The sequence below is a fragment of the Schistocerca piceifrons genome, chromosome 9 (genome assembly GCF_021461385.2).
Source record: "Schistocerca piceifrons isolate TAMUIC-IGC-003096 chromosome 9, iqSchPice1.1, whole genome shotgun sequence".
NCBI lineage: Eukaryota > Metazoa > Arthropoda > Insecta > Orthoptera > Acrididae > Schistocerca > Schistocerca piceifrons.
Window position 1 is genome coordinate 141,080,077 of NC_060146.1, and position 20,184 is coordinate 141,100,260.

At 43.2% G+C, this 20,184-nt stretch overlaps 1 protein-coding gene across 1 annotated transcript in view; it reads right to left on the reverse strand.

Moving 5' to 3' along the window:
• Positions 1-11,783: 11,783 nt before the first annotated feature.
• The window catches only part of LOC124716767 (open rectifier potassium channel protein 1), a 259,963-nt gene continuing 251,562 nt past the window's right edge, over positions 11,784-20,184 (reverse strand). The window contains exon 11 of the mRNA XM_047243313.1: positions 11,784-11,811. Within this exon, the coding sequence (XP_047099269.1) occupies positions 11,784-11,811 (28 nt within the window). The remainder of the gene's footprint in view (positions 11,812-20,184) is intronic.

The following is a 20,184-nucleotide window of genomic DNA, read 5'->3' on the forward strand; positions in this document are numbered from 1 at the left end:
GCTGACTAGTGGGATAAGGATATCATGTAGAACAAAGCGGGAATTATATCAAAATGTTAGAAGTAGTCACAATCAAGCTACAGTAGCCCATTACAAACAGTATTGTAAGGTGCTTAAAAATGTGATTAGCAAGGCAAAAAGTATGTAGTATGCAAATAGAATAGCTAATTCACAGGATAAAATTAAAGCCATATGGTCAGTTGTGCAGGAAGTGTCTGGTTAGCAGCACAAGGTTGACGATATAAAGTCAGTTTGCAGTAATAATATTTCTGTTACTGATAAATCAGATATATGCAGTATTTAACAACCATTTTCTGAACATTGCTGGTGAATTAAATAAAAATTTAGTATCTACAGGAAATCATATAAATTTCTTAGCAAATGCCTTTCCGAGATTGACGTCTGAAATACTCCTCTGTGATACAGACAAGAGGGAGATTGAGACAATAATCAAATCACTGAAGACTAAGGACTCTCATGGTTATGATGGAGTGTCTAGTAGAATATTAAAGTACTGTGCTGCACATGTTAGCCCCGTATTTAGACATATTTGTAATTTTTCCTTTAGGAATGGTCAGTTTCCTGAGCGATTAAAGCACTCAGTAGTAAAGCCGCTTTATAAGAAGGGAGAAAGGGATAATGTAGATAATTTTAGACCTGTTTCTATGCCATCAGTGTTTGCAAAAGTTATCGAAAAGGCTGTGTATGTAAGGTTAATTGATCATTTTATATCACACGATTTGCTATCAAATGTACAGTTCGGGTTTAGAAGTCGTTTGACAACTGAAAATTCTATATTCTCTTTTCTCTGTGAGGTACTGGATGGGCTAAACAAAAAGTTTCGAACGCTTGGCGTATTTTTTGATTTAACAAAGGCATTTGACTGTGTTGATCACACAATATTGCTCCAGAAGTTGGACCATTACGGAATAAGGGGAGTAGCTCACAATTGGTTCACCTCTTACTTTAGCAACAGGCAGCAAAAGGTCATTATTCACAATGTTGATAACGGGTGTGATGTGGGATCTGAGTGGGGTACTGTCAAGTGGGGGGTGCCCCAGGGATCAGTGTTGGGGCCGCTCCTGTTCCTTATTTATATAAATGATATGCCCTCAAGTATTATGAGTAACTCTAAAATATTTCTGTTTGCTGATGACACTAGCTTGGTAGTAAAGGATGATGTGTGCAACATTGACTCGGTTTCAAGTAGAGCAGTACATGACCTCAGTTCATGGCTTGTAGAAAATAAACTAATGTTAAATCACAGTAAGACTCAGTTTTTACAGTTCCTAACACACAATTCAACAAAACCTGACGTTTTAATCTCACAGAACGGGCATATGATTAGTGAAACTGAACAGTTAAAATTTCTAGGTGTTCAGATAGATAGTAAGCTGTCGTGGAAAGCCCACATTCAGGATCTTGTTCAAAGACTTAATACTGCCATTTTCACTATTCGAACGGTATCAAAAGTGAGTGATACTTCGACACGTAAATTAGCCTACTTTGCTTATTTTCATTCACTTATGACCTATGGTATTACATTTTGGGGTAAGTCTTCCAATTCTAGAAGGATATTTTTGGCTCAGAAACGGGCGGTTCGGGCAGTAAGTGGTGTGAGTTCACGAACCTCTTGTCGACCTCTGTTCACGAGTCTGGGTATTTTGACATTGGCCTCTCAATATGTATATTCCTTATTGTCGTTTCTTGTTACCAATATTAGTTTATTTCCAACAATAAACAGCTTTCACTCGGTTAATACTCGGCAGAAATCAAACCTCCATTTGGATCGGACTTCCTTAACTCTTGTGCAAAAGTATACTGCTGCATCCATTTTCAAAAAGCTGCCACTCGAATTCAAAAATCTTAGCAGTAATCCACGCGCTTTCAAATCGAAACTGAAGAGTTTCCTCGTGGGTCACTACTCCTATTCTGTCGAGGAGTTCCTTGAAAAATTAAGATGATTCTCATTGTATTGCTGATAGCGTTTGCTTAAACTTATGGACTGATTTTCTTTCAGGTTCATGAACATTTATTTGTATCTGTTATTACGTTTTATGTTGTAAGTTCATGTACCGACACGTTCCATGACCTTGGAGATTTGCTCCTCAATTTGGTCCTACGGAACTTGACATTTAAATAAATAAATAAATAAATTCTCAGCTGGACCCAGAAGGAATCATTACCAGAAGCAAAAGGAGTGGTAACAGATAGAAAAAGTTCGGGTTAGGATCAATTGAGGACTGAACCCCAAACCTTTACATCTATATCTACATATGAAGTCTACCCACCACTGTAGAGTGCATGGTGGTTGGTATCTTCTTGGGAATATACTGGTTTTCTTTTCTGTTCATGTACTGAGAGATGGATAGATGACAACGTACTCTAAAGCCTCAAAAGTCAAGGGGTACCCTAATATCATGTCGGACCTCCTTTTGTCAGGCTTAGTAAAGCAGTTCGACTTGGCGTGGACTCAACAAGTCGTTGAAAGTCCCTTGCAGAAATACTGAGCAAAGTTGTCTCTACAGCCGTCCATAACTGCGGAAGTGTTGCCAGTGCAGACCGATGACCACAGATGTTAAGTCCCCTAGTGCTCAGAGCCATTTGTTGCCAGTGCAGTATTTCGTGCACGAACTGACCTTTCCTTTTTTACCATAAATGTTCAATGGGATTCATCTCAGACTGTGGTAGGTCAAATCATTCGCTCGACCTGTCGAGAATGTTCTTCTAACTAATCACAGACAACTGTGGCCTGGTGTCATGACGCATTGTCACCCATAAAAATTCCATCGTTGTTTGGGAACTTGAAGTCCACGAAGGGCTGCAAATTGTCTCCCAGTCAATGGCCGGTTCAACGGGACCAGAGGACCCAGTCCATTTCATGTAAACACAGACCACACCATTATGGAGCCATCGCCAGTTTGCACAGTACTTTGTTAACAACTTGGCTCCGTGGCTTCATGATGTCTGCACCACACTCGAACCCTACCATCAGCTCTTACCTACTGAAATTGCGAATCATTTGACCAGGCCAAAGTTTTCCAGTTGTCTAAGGTCCAATCGAATGGTCACGAGACCAGGAGAGGCGCTATAGGCGATGTTGTGCTGTTAGCAAAGGCACTCGCTTCGGTCGCCTGTTGCCATAGCCGCCAAATTTAGCCGCACTGCTATAACGAATACGTTCGTTGTGCATCCCACATTCATTTCTGCAGTTATTTCACGCAGTGTTGCTTGTCTGTCAGCACTGACAATTATACACAAACGCCGCTGCTCTCCGTCGTTAAGAGAAGGCCGTCGGCCTCTGCATTGTCCGTGGGGAGGGGTAATGCCTGAAATTTGGTATTCTCGGCACACTCTTGACACTATGGATCTCGAAATATTGAGTTCCTTAACGATTTCCGGAATGGTGTGCTCCATGTGTTCAGCTCCAACCGCCATTCCGCGTTCAAAATCTGTTAATTCCTGTGGTGTGGCTATAATCACGTCGCTGGCCTTTTCGCACGAGTCACCTTAGTACAAGTGACTACTCCAGCAATGCGCTGGCCTTTTATACATTATGTATCACTACCCAATAACTTTTGTCACCTCAGCGATTGCGCGTCACTGTACCAATCTCTCTCATTTTATTCTCGTAGTCAGTGCGCAAGGTGCAGGATGGTGCAAGCGTAATGGTCAGTTGGTCCTCTTTGCACACAGGTTCTCTGTATGTACGTGAGGGGGTTTGGTGATGGGAACAACGTCGCCTTTCGTTCAGATACTCCTATTTAACTCCAAGAACGTTTCTGCTACACTGTAGTATGGACTGTACTGTCCAGTTACAACTGTAGCAGCACGTGTCTGAATTCGTCCCCAATTGCAGAGGACGTCTTCGAAGGTGATTGGATAGCTTCTCCAAAGGTCCGATTTACATCTTGTCAGTAGCGAGCAAGAATGTTAATGGCACCTTCACAGAAGCTACAAACCCCTTCGAGGATGTCCTCTGCAGTTGGGGAGATTTTAACTTCAAGATCTTCGAATCAAAAAGGTGGTATACTTACTTATAATAATAATAATAGAAAAAGAAGTAATTTCATATGTTAGTTAGCTATTTCATATGTTGTATAGCTATGCTTAGCTTTTGCATGTCAAGGTAATATACCTGTGAGGGTCACTCCAAAATAAATGCACACTACTTTTTTAAATCCATCTTTTATTCTACATATTTGAAAGTTTTACAGTGTGTAGATACATCCTTTAGGAACAATATTTTCATTTCTCCACATAGTTTCCATCCCTCTCAACTCCCTTACGCCATCTTGGAACCAGCGCCTGTATACCTGCACGGTAAAATCCTCGACCAACCTGTTGGAGCCACTGTTTGGCAGTGTGCACAAGGGAGTCATCATCTTCAAACCTTGTTGCACGAAGAGAGTCTTTCAGTGTACCAAAGAGATGATAGTCATACAGAGCTAGGTCAGGACTGTAAGGCAGGTGTTTCAGTGTTGTCCATCTGAGTTTTGTGATCGCTTCCACGGTTTTTTGAATGACATGTGGCCGTGCATTGTCGTGCAACTGCAAAACATCCTGCTTTTGCCGATGTGGTCGAACACGACTCAGTCGAGCTTCAAGTTTCTTCAGTATCATGACATATGCATCAGAATTTAGGTGGTTCCACTTGGCATGATGTCGACAAGCAAGAGTCGTTCGGAATCGGAAGACACCGAAGCCATAACTTTTCCAGCAGACGGTGTGGTTTTGAATTATTTTTCTTGGGTGAATTTGCATGATGCCACTCCATTGGTTGCCCCTTCGTCTCTGGTGAAAAATTATGGAGCTATGTTTCATTACCTATCACAATTCTTCCAAGAAATTCATCTCCACCATTCTCACACTGTTCCAAAAGTTCGCTGCATACCGTTTTTCTTGTTTCTTTGGGAGCCACTGTCAACATCCTGGGAACCCATCTGGCACAAACCTCTTTTAACGCCAACACTTTCAGTATTCTACAAACTCTTCCTTCCCCTATCCCAACGTAGCGTGACAATTCGTTCACTGTGATGCGTCTGTCAGCAGTCACCAATTCGTTAACTCTCTGCACATTGTCTGGAGTGTGTACAGGATGAGGCCTGCCACTGCAAGGACAATCCTCAATATTGTCGTGCCCGATTTGATCACGTAACCTGCTTGCCCACCGACTAACTGTACTGTGATCGACAGCAGCATACCCATTTTTCAAGCTCTTGTGGATGTTTCCCACTGTCTCGTTTTCACAGCACACGAATTCTGACAGCACGTTGCTTCTGACAAACGTCAGGTGTAGCAGTCATTTTGAAGACATGCTGTGACGGCGCCACTCACGGGAACAGGTTGAACTAAGTTTCAAAACAAGCAGGAAGCATGTATCTACACACTGTAAAACTTTCACACATGCAGAATGAAAACTGTATTTTTACAAAAATAGTGTGCATTTCTTTTGGAGTGACCCTCGTAAATGCAGGCCTACCAAGTCAAAAACTATCAATCGTTAGAGCTAAAATATATTTGGTATACGTATAGGCGGAAGGGGTGAGGAAGTGTGAAGGAATGGGGCTACACATAGATGGGGACTACCTATACAGTTTACTACTTGCCGATGATCAAATAATGCTGGTTGTGGACGACTATATAATAGAGTACATGATGAAGAAAATCCTAGAAACATACAAGAATGGACTAAAATATTTTTTTCTAAAACAATGTATCCCTCTTTAGGAAGCAAACAACATGACATTATCATGCATGGAAAAACTGTTTAAGCACATCGAAAGTACAAATACCTGACATTGTATTCTCAGAGCCGAGTTCCAGTATACAGGAAAAAAGACAGAAGGCAACACAAAATAAGCAAGTAATGAATAATCTGAATTCCATCCTTTGGTCTGATAAAATTAAGGAAATTGGGAAAAGGGTTATGTGAATAAATAATACATAACATTTGCAGATTATATATAGCTGATGCCTTGTAAATGAGAAGACAAGACAGAGGACTAGTTGAAGTGGCGTAAATGGCGTTTTTTAGGAGTTACAGAGTTTCAAAGCGAGCGAAGATCCTAAATAAGAAAATCGGAAAGCGAATGAAAACTCCCAAGTACATCAGCGAGGAGGCGCAAAAATGGCATTTAATATGGTATCGACATGTGATGAGATTAAGGGGAGAACAATGGCCGAAAAAAGTAATTTGTTGGCAAGCTCTATATAACAGAAAACAGGAAGACCCTGAGCAGAACTGAACACAAATCACGCAGATAGGGGAAACGTAAGGAAGAAATTTGAAAGAAAATGTGTATAAGGGTCGAGAGGCTTAGATACGAGGTGACGAGAAACAGCCTGAGGAGGTGTAAACAACTCGCAAAATAACAACAACAACATAATAATATTAATAATAATAACAATAATAACAATAACAATAAAAAAATAATAATACGTATGAGGGCAGTTTGATAAATGTGCAAAAAGAAAGAAAAATGTTTGTTTCGTAAACAACTGACATTTCTTCTCAACAGAGGCTCCTTTGTGAGGTGATACACTTGATACAGCAACCCCCCCCCCCCCCCCCCCCCCCCAAGTGAAAATTTCTTCCCAGCAAAACAAAGTTTCAAGTTATGAAACAGGAAGTAGTCGCCCGGAGCTAAATCTTGTGAATAAGTGGATGACGAACCAATTCAAAGCTGTATTTATGCACTTTCACCATTGTTATAGTGGTATCAATAGCAACGATGCCACGGCGTATTAATGTTATTAGGTTGGCACTACGACAGACACCGACGACAGCGCCCTCTAGTCGGTGCTGCGCAGATCTATGAGCTCCGCTCCAGATTCTGCCCATTTCATCGAAATCAGACGACCTGGAACCTCACTTAAACTACAGACTGTGTTGGCTTGCTATTGAGACCTTGTATTACTCACGACGGGACATACACAAAGTTATGTAACCATTTATTAGCCTGTTTTTGCCTATAATAAACATATAATATTTTAATCGAAGTGCTTGTCCCCTCGTGCTCCTACTCGCTTTCTTCATTCGGCCTACCCTTCAGTTTTCAGGAGCAGACCCATGCGCCGCCTTCCAGGCGGGATACAAAAGTTATCGCTGATATGTGGGATGGTGCATTATCCTGGTGAAAGAGCACTTTTTTACCTGCCAATCTTGGTCCTCTTTAACTAATGCAAGTTTCAAACTATCCAGCAATGAAGCACAATAGAGTCCAGTTATGGTTTTGCCTTTTTCCAAGTAATCTATGAGGGTTACTCATTTGGAACACCCCCCCGCCCCCCCCCCCCCCCAAAAAAAACAGTGGCCATCACTTTACCATCTGACAAAATAGTCTTTGCCTTATTTGGTTCACTTTCAACCAGCCTTTCTCCATGTTTTGAATGCATTTTTGACACTAGTGTGTAATGATGGATCCAGGTTTCATCAACAGACACAAATTTTTGCAAAACGTCTTGCCAATAGCAATTAAACGACGCCTGACATCGTGTTGAAACGTTGTGCCAGATGCACTTTAGGTAGACTGTAAGTAGTCGTAACATCCACTTTGCACACATCATCTTCATACCCAATTCTCCTTGCAGGATATTATGTAACCGACAAGTTCAGAATTTTCATACGGCAGTCTTGCATTGTCATATCACGGAATTTGTCAATGGTTTCCTTTGCAGTGACCACAATTCGAACGCGCTTCATCTTCGATGCTTGTCCGACCACGTTTAAATTCATTAATCCAAAAGTAAGTGGTCTTCAATGATGACGAAGAGTCTGCATAAACTTTATTCAATTCTGTTTTGATTTGTGTGTCAGTCCAACTCTGCAAATGAAAATGTTTAATAAGTGCACAAAACTCGGTTTTCTTCATTTTCAATCGCAGTCGACACACTGATCAGTTCAGACGGCTGTCAACAATGAACTCTATGCTGTACATTATTGAAATTCATTATACGATTCTTAGAATAATAAAGTTTGTCAACCATGAAGGTGCAACAGAAATGTTTTGTTCTTTCCATCTGTCCATCCATCCATACATATGCACTACTGGCCATTAAAATTGCTACACCACGAATATGACGTGCTACAGAGCGAAATTTAATCGACAAGAAGAAGATGCGGTGATATGCAAATGATTAGCTTTTCGGAGCATTCACACAAGGTCGGTGCCGGTGGCGACACCTACAACGTGCTCACACGAGGAAAGTTTCCAACCGATTTCTCACACACAAACAGCAGTTGACCGGCGTTGCCTGGTGAAACGTTGTTGTGATGCCTCGTGTAAGGAGGAGAAATTCGTACCATCACGTTTCCGACTTTGATAAAGGTCGGATTGTAGCCTATTGCGATTGCGGTTTATCGAATCGCGACATTGCTGCTCGCGTTGGTCGAGATCCAGTGACTGTTAGCAGAATATGGCATCGGTGGGTTCAGGAGGGTAATACGGAACGCCGTGCTGGATCCCAACGGCCTCGTATCATTAGCAGTCGAGAAGACAGGCCTCTTATCCGCATGGCTGTAACGGATCGTGCAGCCACGTTTCAAGACAACAACCATCTGCACGAACAGTTCGACGACGTTTGCAGCAGCATGGACTATCAGCTAAGAGACCAAGGCTGCGGTTGCCCTTGACACTGCATCACCGACAGGAGCGCCTGCGATGGTGTACTCAACGACGAACCTGGGTGCACGAATGACAAAATGTCATTTTTCGGGTGAATCCAGGTTCTGTTTACAGCATCATGATGGTCGCATCCTTGTTTGGCGACATGACGGTGAACGCACATTGGAAGCTTGTATTCGTCATCGCCATACTGGCGTATCACCCGGCGTGATGGTATGGGGTGCCATTGGTTACGCGTCTCGGTCACGTCTTGTTCGCATTGACGGCACTTTGAACAGTGGACGTTACATTTCAGATGTGTTACGACCCGTGGCTCTATCCTTCATTCGATCCCTGCGAAACCCTATATTTGAGTATGAGAACGCGCGACCGCATGTTGTAGGTCCTGTACGGGCCCTTTTGGATACAGAAAATGTTCGACTGCCAGCACATTCTCCAGATCTCTCACCAATTGAAAACGTCTGGTCAATGGTGGCCGAGCAACTGGCTCGTCTCAATACGCTAGTCACTACTCTTGATGAACTGTTGTGTTGTGTTGAAGCTGCATGGGCAGCTGTATCTGTACACGCCATCCAAGCTCTGTTTGACTCAATGCCCAGGCGTATGAAGGCAGTTATTACGGCCGGAAGTGTTTGTTTTGGGTACTGATTTCTCAGGATCTATGCACCCGAATTGCGTGAAAATGTAATGACACGTCAGTTCTAGTATAACATACTTGTCCAATGAATACCCGTTTATCATCTGCATTTCTTCTTGGTGTAGCAATTTTAATGGTCAGTATTGTATACTGTCAATGTTTCTGCTTGAATAAGTTACACAAAAATGGAATGTTTAAAATTTGCATGAATTTATGCGGACGTCCATGGTCACCTCTGTGTTAACACACTTCAAAACACGCGCATGTTACAGTATGCCTTGTGGGACTACCAGCGCCTCTTGTGGCTTACAAGAAATATTCATTCTTAATAAAATACTCCAGGCTATTACTCCATGCTGCAGTTCACTAGAATTGAAAAACAATCAGTCCTAGAAATTATTGAGAATTCTGCCCCCCTTCTTTTGTGGAATCTATGGCTGTGACCCAGAGGTCTAGTGACACAGAGGAATGTACAGTGGTTGCGATATTTCCGCAGATTTTGGGGGTCAGAGATGAGTAGTGGAGCAGCAGTGGTCGTGGACTCACCTGCGGCGGTCTTGTGTGGGCGTGGGCCGTCCTGCAGTCCGCATCCCACCCCCTGGGGGCAGCGCCGGGGGTCCCGGCGAGGGCGCCGGGGGTGGCCGCAGCGACGAGCGACGCTGGGCCAGCTGGGCGACAGGGGGCGTGGCCGGCCGCAGCGAGCCCCGCCTACCGCCCGCACCTGCCAAAAGACACAGTGGACCTAGAGATGTTGTGTCAATACATGTAATAAAATGCATGTACACTGCCAGAAAAAAAATAGTACTAATTTTTAGAAGTTTCCATTCTTTCAAGATTCATAGTTGAAATAGTGCATACAGGGTATATGAAATGACTACATTGACAGATCAACACCACAGGCAGTTCCTAGGCACTAGACGCCGACCCATGATGAAACATCCATATTGTATGTATGTATTGTATTGTATTTTAACCCGGGACCTAGAAACGATGCAGAGGCTTCGTCCCCACCGCAGCTGCAGTGGTCCACAACCCCACGATGACTGCCGCAGTCCATTTCACCCCTCCACCACCCCACACCGAACCCAGGGTTATTGTGCGGTTTGGACCCCGGTGGACCCCCCAGGGAACGACTCACACCAGACGTGTGTAACCCCTATGTTTGTGTGATAGAGTAATGGTGGTGTAAGTGCACGTAGAGAACTTGTTTGCACAGCAATCGCCAACATAGTGTAACTGAGGCGGAATAAGGGGAACCAGCCTGCATTTGCTGAGGCAGATGGAAAACCGGCTAAAAACCATCCACAGACTGGCCGGTTCACTGGACCTTGACCCAAGTCCACTGGGGGGATTCGTGCCGGGGACCAGGTGCTCCTTCCCACCTGGAAAGCCGTGCCTTAGACTGCACGACTAACCAGATGGCAATGCAAACACTGACTCTGGCATCCTGTTGTTAGAACAGATGGTAAACGCTATCCTGGGGTACTTTATTCCAGACCTGCTCGGTCTGTTCAGGTTGTTCTGTAAGAGTTGTCGGTTGACAAGTCACACGAGTCACTAGTCTTCCCATCGTATCCCATACGCGCTCAGCTGGAGACAAGCCTGGAGACTGTGCTGACCACGAAAGTTGTTGCATGTCTTGCAGGGCGTATCGAGTTTCACAGACAGTGTGCGGCCAACATTATCCTGTTTCAACAACAAATCGCCTTCCTGTTGCAACAACAGCAAAAGAACTGGTTTAACAACATTCTGCACATATCGAGAGCTGGTTAGTGTCACCTCCAGAAACACCAAAGGTGAACGAGGATTCACCAAAAGGCCTGTGGGGCCAGTGTGTCTCGAGTGAATGCACACTATGGGGTCAACATAGCATGCACAAAAGACAGTGACTTGAGTATAGGCCGAATCTTACTGAAGATCGTGGCGCGCCATTTTTTATTCCAAGTGATCCTCTGACGGCACCAGTCTAGCCGTGTATTTCGATGCTGTGGCATGAGTGGAGGATGGCTTGAGATGTGCGTGCCTGTATTCTCACTGCTAATAACTGGTTTTCAACAGCTGTACAACAGCTGTACAACTGCTGTGGTAGCTGTACAATCTGTCACTGTTGCCCTTACAATTCGACGATTCTTCCTGCCAATCGGAAGGCCACAGTTGGACCCCTTTCAAACTCACTCAGTTGGCAGTAGGAAGGACGAGTGCATCTCTGTGGCATGGTTGCCTGTCTGCTTCACACATTTGCGCCAAACTCAGCCTTTTCTGGTTCCGAGCATTGCCTATTAAAGGGTAGATACAGATGGCGATCTGGCAGCTAAGCCACTACGCTATCTCTTGGCGGACGACATTCAAACCATTATCAACACATTTACAATTCTCGAAGTAGCATATGCTATCATCAGATCAAAGACTACATCGCCTTTCCAGGTTTTTCCTGGCACTGTATGTGCAATAAAATGTGTGTGTTGCTGAGTGTTACATTAATTTCCTCACTCATTTCACCGGAAAATGCTACTTTACCATTAAGACCCTTTTTCTGGCAATGCATCTCTGAACATAGAAATAAAAGACAGTTTAAAGAAATCAGTACACTCTTTAATCTTTTCTTTGCCAAGGAGTGAGTAAAATGAGAAAGCTACAACTAGCGTTTGGGCCAAGTCACTTGGTATAAAAAAAAAAATAAAAAAAATGGTTCAAATGGCTCTGAGCACTATGGGACTTAACATCTATGGTCATCATTCCCCTAGAACTTAGAAATACTTAAACCTAACTAACCTAAGGACATCACACAACACCCAGTCATCACGAGGCAGAGAAAATCCCTGACCCCGCCGGGAATCGAACCCGGGAACCCGGCCGCGGGAAGCGAGAACGCTACCGCACCACTTGGTATCCCTCGCTCGCTATTGTGGAGAGACCATATTGGATTTCATAGTATTTTGCTGTTTCTGTGTTATTCCTTGTGTGTTATGATAATATGCCGTTTTGAGGTAGTGGAGTACTGAAGATTTATCACAGACACATCACTCTCGGTATCCCACAAAATCAGTGCACTGTGGTCAAAATGTCAGTTAGTGACACATCAGCAGTAAACGATTTTAGGAGATTCTAGGATGAACACAATAATAATGCTTCGAGATGTACGTGGTCTTGTGGTTTGAAATGTGCTGTTATGGAGCTGAAGGAAATAGGTTCGTTTTCTGCTACATGCTAATATTTTCATCTTCGCATTTGTGACAAATTATGCATCTATCTACTCCTGTAACAGGCGTATGTCCTGGAATATTCGATGTTATTTACATGACATAAGAGAGCACTCTCTCATAAATGATTTTCTTCGATTTTGTGGCTCCACTCTCATTAAAAAACGGAAGATGAAATTTCTGTGGGTGAAACGACCAGTAATAACATTTGTACGAGGGTGAGTCAAATGAAAACCTTAAATATCTTTTTTTAATTTTATTTATTGTGCAGAAGTGGTACAAAGCTGTATCACTTTTCAACATAATCTCCCCCGTGTTCAATGCAAGTCCTCCAGCGCTTACAAAGTGCATAAATTCCTTTAGAAAAAAATTCTTTTGGTAGTCTGCGCAACCACTCATGCACTGTGTGCCGTACCTCTTCATCAGAACGGAACTGCTTTCCTCCCATTGCGTGGTCCAAATATATGGAAATCACTTGGGGCAAGGACTGGTGAGTATGGTGGATGAGGAAGACACTCAAAATGCAGGTCTGTGATTGTTGCAACTGTTGTACGGACGGTGTGGGGCCTTGCATTGTCATGTTGCAAAAGGACACTTGCTGACAGCAATCCACGTCGCTTTGATTGCAGGCTGCAGACGATTTGTGTATGATGCACTGGTGATAGTGGTCCCTCTAGGCATGTAATGCTCTAAGATGACTCCTTTTTCGGGTCAAAAGGGAGTCAGCATAACCTTCCCTCTTGATGGTTCTGTTCGACACTTCTTTGGTTTTGGTGGTGAGAAATGGCGCCATCCCTTGCTCGCTTTCTTCGTTTCCGGTTGGTGAAAGTGAACCCAAGTTTCGTCCCCAGTAACGATTCTTGCAAGGAAGCCATCACCTTCTCGTGCAAAGCGCCGAAGAAGTTCTTCACAAGCACCAACACATCGTTCTCTCATTTCAGGAGTCAGCTGCCGTGGCACCCATCTTGCAGACACTTTGTGAAACTGGAGCATATCATGCACAATGTGGTGTACTGACCGATGACTAATCTGTAAACATGCTGCAATTTTCATTGAGTGTCACTTGGCGGTTTTCTTTCAGTATGGCTTCAATTGCTGCAATGTTCTGTGGAGTCACAACTCGTTGTGCCTGACCTGGACGAGGAGCATCTTCCAATGAAGTCACACCACTTGCGAATTCCTACTCCATTCGTAGACTTGCTGCTGTGACAAGCATGCATCACCGTACAGAACCTTCATTCGTCGATGAATTTCAATACGTTTCACACCTTCACTATGCGAAAACCGAATAACAGAATGCTGTTCTTCCCTGGTGCAAGTCGCAAGTGGGGCAGCCATCTTTATATTGATACTGCGACGGTATGTGTGCATCTGTACTATGCTGCCACCTAAAGGCCATTCTGCATGCTGTTTGTAGCACGCTTACCAACTTACAGGATAACGGCGCGAAATTTCGATTTGTTATTACAAATTTAAGGTTTTCATTTGACTCACCCTCGTATTATTGCTGTCACAAGTATTTGGCCCATTTTTTTTCAGAACGCAGTACACTCTCAGTTACCTGAACTAGAAGGAGGGAAGCCATTTTGGATGATAATTTTTTCAGCCAATCCATGAACATCTAACTTTTACTACAGTATTTTGTTTTGTAATTACACTAAGTATTTTTGAAAGTTACTGGAATACAAAAATCCCTTTGTAGGCTACGGTTTCGCTCTTTAATAAAGTTAAAGTTATTTTTTAGGTTTACAGTAGAATAATATATATTGAGGTGAGAAAAATCATGGGATACCTCCTAATACCGTGACGGACCTCTTTTTGCCCTGTGTAGTACAGTAACTCGACGTGGCACGGACTCAACAAGTCGTTGGAAGTCTCCTGCAGAAATATCAAACCAGGCTGCCTCTGAAGCCATCCGTGACTGTAAACTGTTACCAGTGCAGGAATTTGGTGGCGAACTGACCTCTGTATTATGTCCCATAAATGTTCGATGGGATTCATGTACGTACGTATGTGGATGGCGGTAATATTGTGTACACAAGGCACCAGTTGCGAAAAAGTGTGGTCCAGTTACACGGCGTATTGTCATCAATAAAAATTCCATCGATGTTTGTGAATATGAAGTCGCTGAAGGGTTGCAAAAGGCCTACAAGTAACCGAACGTAACCATTTCCAGTCAGTGATGGGTTCGGTCGGACCAGAGTTTCCAGCCCATTCCATGTAAACACGGCCCACACCGATACGCTGCCACCATCAGCTTGCACAGTGCGTTGTTGACAGCCTAGGCCCATATCTTCATGGAGTCTCGTCCGCTTGCTTAGCTGGGTGGTAACGTGCTCCCCTCCCATGCACTGGGCCTGGGTTCGATTCCCGGCTGGGTCGGAGATTTTCTCCGCTCGGGGACTGCGTGTCGTGTTGCGCTCATCATCATTTTATCCTCATCATCGGCTACAAGTCACCCAATGTGGCATCGACTGAAATAAGAATTGCTCTTGGCGGCCGAACCCGACTGGAACATCCCGGCCAACAATATCACACGGTATTTGAAAAGCTAACCACTAATGAAAGTTTCAAAATCATATATTGGTACAGATACGTGGATGACGTTATTTGTCTGGCAGATCAACTCAATTCGGAAATAAACAAAGCTCATCAGAACATAAAATTCACACTTGGGAAAGAAGAAGATAATCAAATAAATTTTCTTGACATTACAATAAAAAAAGAAAATGGTAAACATACACTTAACATCTTTAGAAAACCAACAGCCACAGACACAATAATACATTCCACATCCAACCACCCCCACAGCCAGAAACTTGCAGCACTAAGACACATGTTGCATAGATTAAACAGAATCCTACTTAGCAAGAGGAACCATGAACAAGAAATGAGTACAATCATACAAAGAGCTAGGAACAACGGGGATGAAACACATGTGGTACACAGGCTCAATCAAAAAATAAAAACACAAATACAGAACAATCACAACATTTCCAGAACGCAAGAGAACTCACAAGCTGAAAACTTACAAACACACTCAGTAAACACCCACAATGACAACACCACACAGAAAAGAACCAGATGGTACACCATGACCTACAAACATAAACTAACACACAGAGTTCCAAACATCCTAAAGAGACAGGGCTTCAAAATAGCGTATAAGCCTGGGCAAACCCTCCAATCATACCTAAGCCAGCCAGCTACCAAGAGGGACAAATTCCAACAATCAGGAATATATCAACTTGAATGTCAAAGCTGTGATGCAGTATACATAGGCATGACATGCAGGAATTTTGAAACACGATACAAAGAACATATTAGAGGTTGGAAGTGTGAAATAAACCATTCCACATTTGCAGAGCACTTAAAACACCGTAACCATCATCCTACAAACATGGAACAAGAAACGAAAATAATGAGAATAAGCAACCATGACAAACATCTTATGCAAACGCAAGAAAACTTCCACATCAAGAAAGCCATAGCAGAAAACAAACATGTGATAAATGAACAAACACACATCAGCACAGGTTCCCTACTACACTTAATAAAGGAAATGATAACATAAAACTAAAAAAAACTCTTCCCCCCCCCTCACACACACACACACACACACACACACACACACACACACACACACACACACACACACCAGATCATAGATAATTCAATAATTACACTTGAAAGTTTGGCAATAACATTCGATCTTTGGCAAAAAGATTTGACATTCGGCAACATCTACATCTACATCGATACTCCGCAAGCCACCCAACGGTGTGTGGCGGAGGGCACTTTACGTGCCACTGTCATTACCTCCCTTTCCTGTTCCAGTCGCGTATGGTTCGCGGGAAGAACGACTGTCTGAAAGCCTCCGTGCGCGCTCTAATCTCTCTAATTTTACATTCGTGATCTCCTCGGGAGGTATAAGTAGGGGGAAGCAATATATTCGATACCTCATCCAGAAACGCACCCTCTCGAAACCTGGCGAGCAAGCTACACCGCGATGCAGAGCGCCTCTCTTGCAGAGTCTGCCACTTGAGTTTATTAAACATCTCCGTAACGCTATCACGGTTACCAAATAACCCTGTGACGAAACGCGCCGCTTTTCTTTGGATCTTCTCTATCTCCTCCGTCAGACCGATCTGGTACGGATCCCACACTGATGAGCAATACTCAAGTATGGGTCGAACGAGTGTTTTGTAAGCCACATCCTTTGTTGATGGACTACATTTTCTAAGCACTCTCCCAATGAATCTCAACCTGGTACCCGCCTTACCAACAATTAATTTTATATGATCATTCCACTTCAAATCGTTCCGCACGCATACTCCCAGATATTTTACAGAAGTAACTGCTACCAGTGTTTGTTCCGCTATCATATAATCATACAATAAAGGATCCTTCTTTCTATGTATTCGCAATACATTACATTTGTCTATGTTAAGGGTCAGTTGCCACTCCCTGCACCAAGTGCCTATCCGCTGCAGATCTTCCTGCATTTCGCTACAATTTTCTAATGCTGCAACTTCTCTGTATACTACAGCATCATCCGCGAAAAGCCGCATGGAACTTCCGACACTATCTACTAGGTCATTTATATATATTGTGAAAAGCAATGGTCCCATAACACTCCCCTGTGGCACGCCAGAAGTTACTTTAACGTCTGTAGACGTCTCTCCATTGACAACAACATGCTGTGTTCTGTTTGCTAAAAACTCTTCAATCCAGCCACACAGCTGGTCTGATATTCCGTAGGCTCTTACTTTGTTTATCAGGCGACAGTGCGGAACTGTATCGAACGCCTTCCGGAAGTCAAGAAAAATAGCATCTACCTGGGAGCCTGTATCTAATATTTTCTAGGTCTCATGAACAAATAAGGCGAGTTGGGTCTCACACGATCGCTGTTTCCGGAATCCATGTTGATTCCTACATAGCAGATTCTGGGTTTCCAGAAATGACATGATACGCGAGCAAAAAACATGTTCTAAAATTCTACAACAGATCGACGTAAGAGATATTGCATTGAAACAAGTGTTCAGTTCACAGTGCTGTGGAATGTGGGAAAAAACGCAAATTAGCATTCCTAAGAAGAACAACACCAAAAATGCAACAGGAGCGTAATATGTAAGAAATTGTCCACGCCACATGTAAGTACAGTTCAAAACATTACTACTTAGTAGGAAATACCAACCACCAGAACTGTTTATAACCGATAAGCACAGTGACAAAAATGTAAATTAAATAGCTAACATATGTACATATTCCAGGCCACTGATGATGCCTTGCAGAAAATAAAGGCGAAACGCGTATGGCACTAAAATTGTATTTTATTCAGTTGCTGTCAGACGGTCCATAAGTAAAAATTACGAATGTACCGTAATATCAAACGGTCATTTCATTCATCATTTCGTGGCGTCTGCGCCACACTCGAAGCCTACCGTGAGGTTTTACGAACTGAAATCGGGACTCATCTGGCTAGGCCACGGTTTTCCAGTCGTCTAGGTTTCAGCCGATACGGTCATGAGCCAAGGGGAGGCGCTGCAGGCCATGTCGTGCGCAAGCGTCGTTAGTCTGCTGCCACAGCCATTAATGCCAAATTTCGCCGCGCTGTACTAAGGGATACGTTCGTCGTACGGCCCTCACCTATTTACATCTACATCTACATCTACATCTACATATACATATACACTCCGCTAGACACCAAGCGGTGTGTGGCGGAGGGCACAATTCGCGCCAAAGTCATATCATCCCCCCCATCCCTACCACTGTTCCACTCGCGGATCGCGCGAGGGAAAAACGACTGTCTGTACGCCTCAGTACGAGCTCTTATCTCCCTTATCTTTGAATGGTGATCATTGCGCGATTTAAATGATGTTGTTGTGGTCTTAAGTCCCGAAAATGGTTTGATGCAGCTCTCCATGCTACTCTATCCTGTGCAAGCTTCTTCATCTCCCAGTACCTACTGCAACCTACATCCTTCTAATTCTGCTTGGTGTATTCATCTCTTGGTCTCCCTCTACGATTTTTACCCTCCACGCTGCCCTCCAATACTAAACTGGTGATCCCTTGATGCCTCAGAACATGTCCTACCAATCGATCCCTTGTTCTAGTCAAGTTCTGCCACAAACTTCTCTTTCCTCCAATCCTGTTCAATACCTCCTCATTAGTTATGTGATCTACCCATCCAATCTTCAGCATTCTTCTGTAGCACCACATTTCGAAAGCTTCTATTCTCTTCTTGTCTAAACTATTTATCGTCCACGTTTCACTTCCATACATGGCTACACTCCATACAAATACTTTCAGAAACGACTTCCTGACACTTAAATCAGTACTCGATGTTAACAAATTTCTCTTCTTCAGAAACGCTCTCCTTGCCGTTGCCAGTCTACATTTTATATCCTCTCTACTTCGACCATCAGTTATTTTGCTCCCGAAATAGCAAAACTACTTTAAGTGTCTCATTTCCTAATCTAATATCCTCAGCATCACCCAACTTAATTCGACTACATTCCATTATCCTCGTTTTGCTTTTGTTGATGTTCATCTTATATCCTCCTTTCAAGACACTATCCATTCTGGTCAACTGATCTTCCAAGTCCTTTGCTGTTTAACAGAATTACAATGTCATCGAGGAACCTCAACGTTTTTATTTCTTCTCCATGGATTTTAATTCCTACTCCAAATTTTTCTTCTGTTTCAATTACTGCTTGCCCAATATACAGATTGAATAACGTCGGGGATAGCCTGCAACGCTGTCTCACTCCCTTCCCAACCACTGCTTCCCTTTCATGTCCCTCGACTCTTGTAACTGCCATCTGATTTCTGTACAAATTGTAAATAGCCTTTCGCTCCCTGTATTTTACCCCTGCCACTTTCAGAATCTGAAAGAGTGTTCCAGTCAACATTGTCAAAACCTTTCTCTAAGTCTGAAAATGCTAGAAACGTAGGTTTGCCTTTCCTTAATCTAGCTTCTAAGATAAGTCATAGGGTCGGCATTGCCTCACCTGTTCCAATATTTCTACGGAATCCAAACTGATCTTCCCAGGGGTCGGCTTCTTCTAGTTTTTTGGTGGTAATAATATATGCCCTACATCCTGGGTGAAGGTCGGATTTCGGAATTTAGTTAGCAGCCCCTTCTGTTTAGCGCGGCGTCTGTCTGCAAGTGTGTCCCGCTTCAAACTTTCTGCGAGATTTGTAGCTCTTTCGCAATAGCTAAATGTACCAGTCACAAATCTTGCTGCTCTTCTTTGGACCTACTCAAACTCTTGATTCAGACCCAAATGGTAAGGGTCCCATACAGACGAACAACACTCCAAGACTGGATGAACTAACGTATTGTAAGCTATTTCCTTTGTTGAAGGACTGCATCGCTTCAGGATTCTACCAATAAACCGCAATCTAGAGTTCGTCTTACCCGTTACTTGTGTAATCTGATCATTCTATTTGAGATCATTTAGAACAGTTACACCCAGATACTTGACGGACGTAACCGCTTCCAGAGACTGGGCATTTATATTAATGGGGATTTTCACCTTGTTATACGCAATAGGTTACACTTACTAATATTGAGAGATAACTGCTAGTCATTACACCACGCATTTACTTTCTACAAATCCTCATTGATCTGTTCACAACTTTCGTGTGAGACTACTTTCCTGGAGACTACAGCATCATCGGCGTCTACATCTACATCTACATACATACTTCGCAA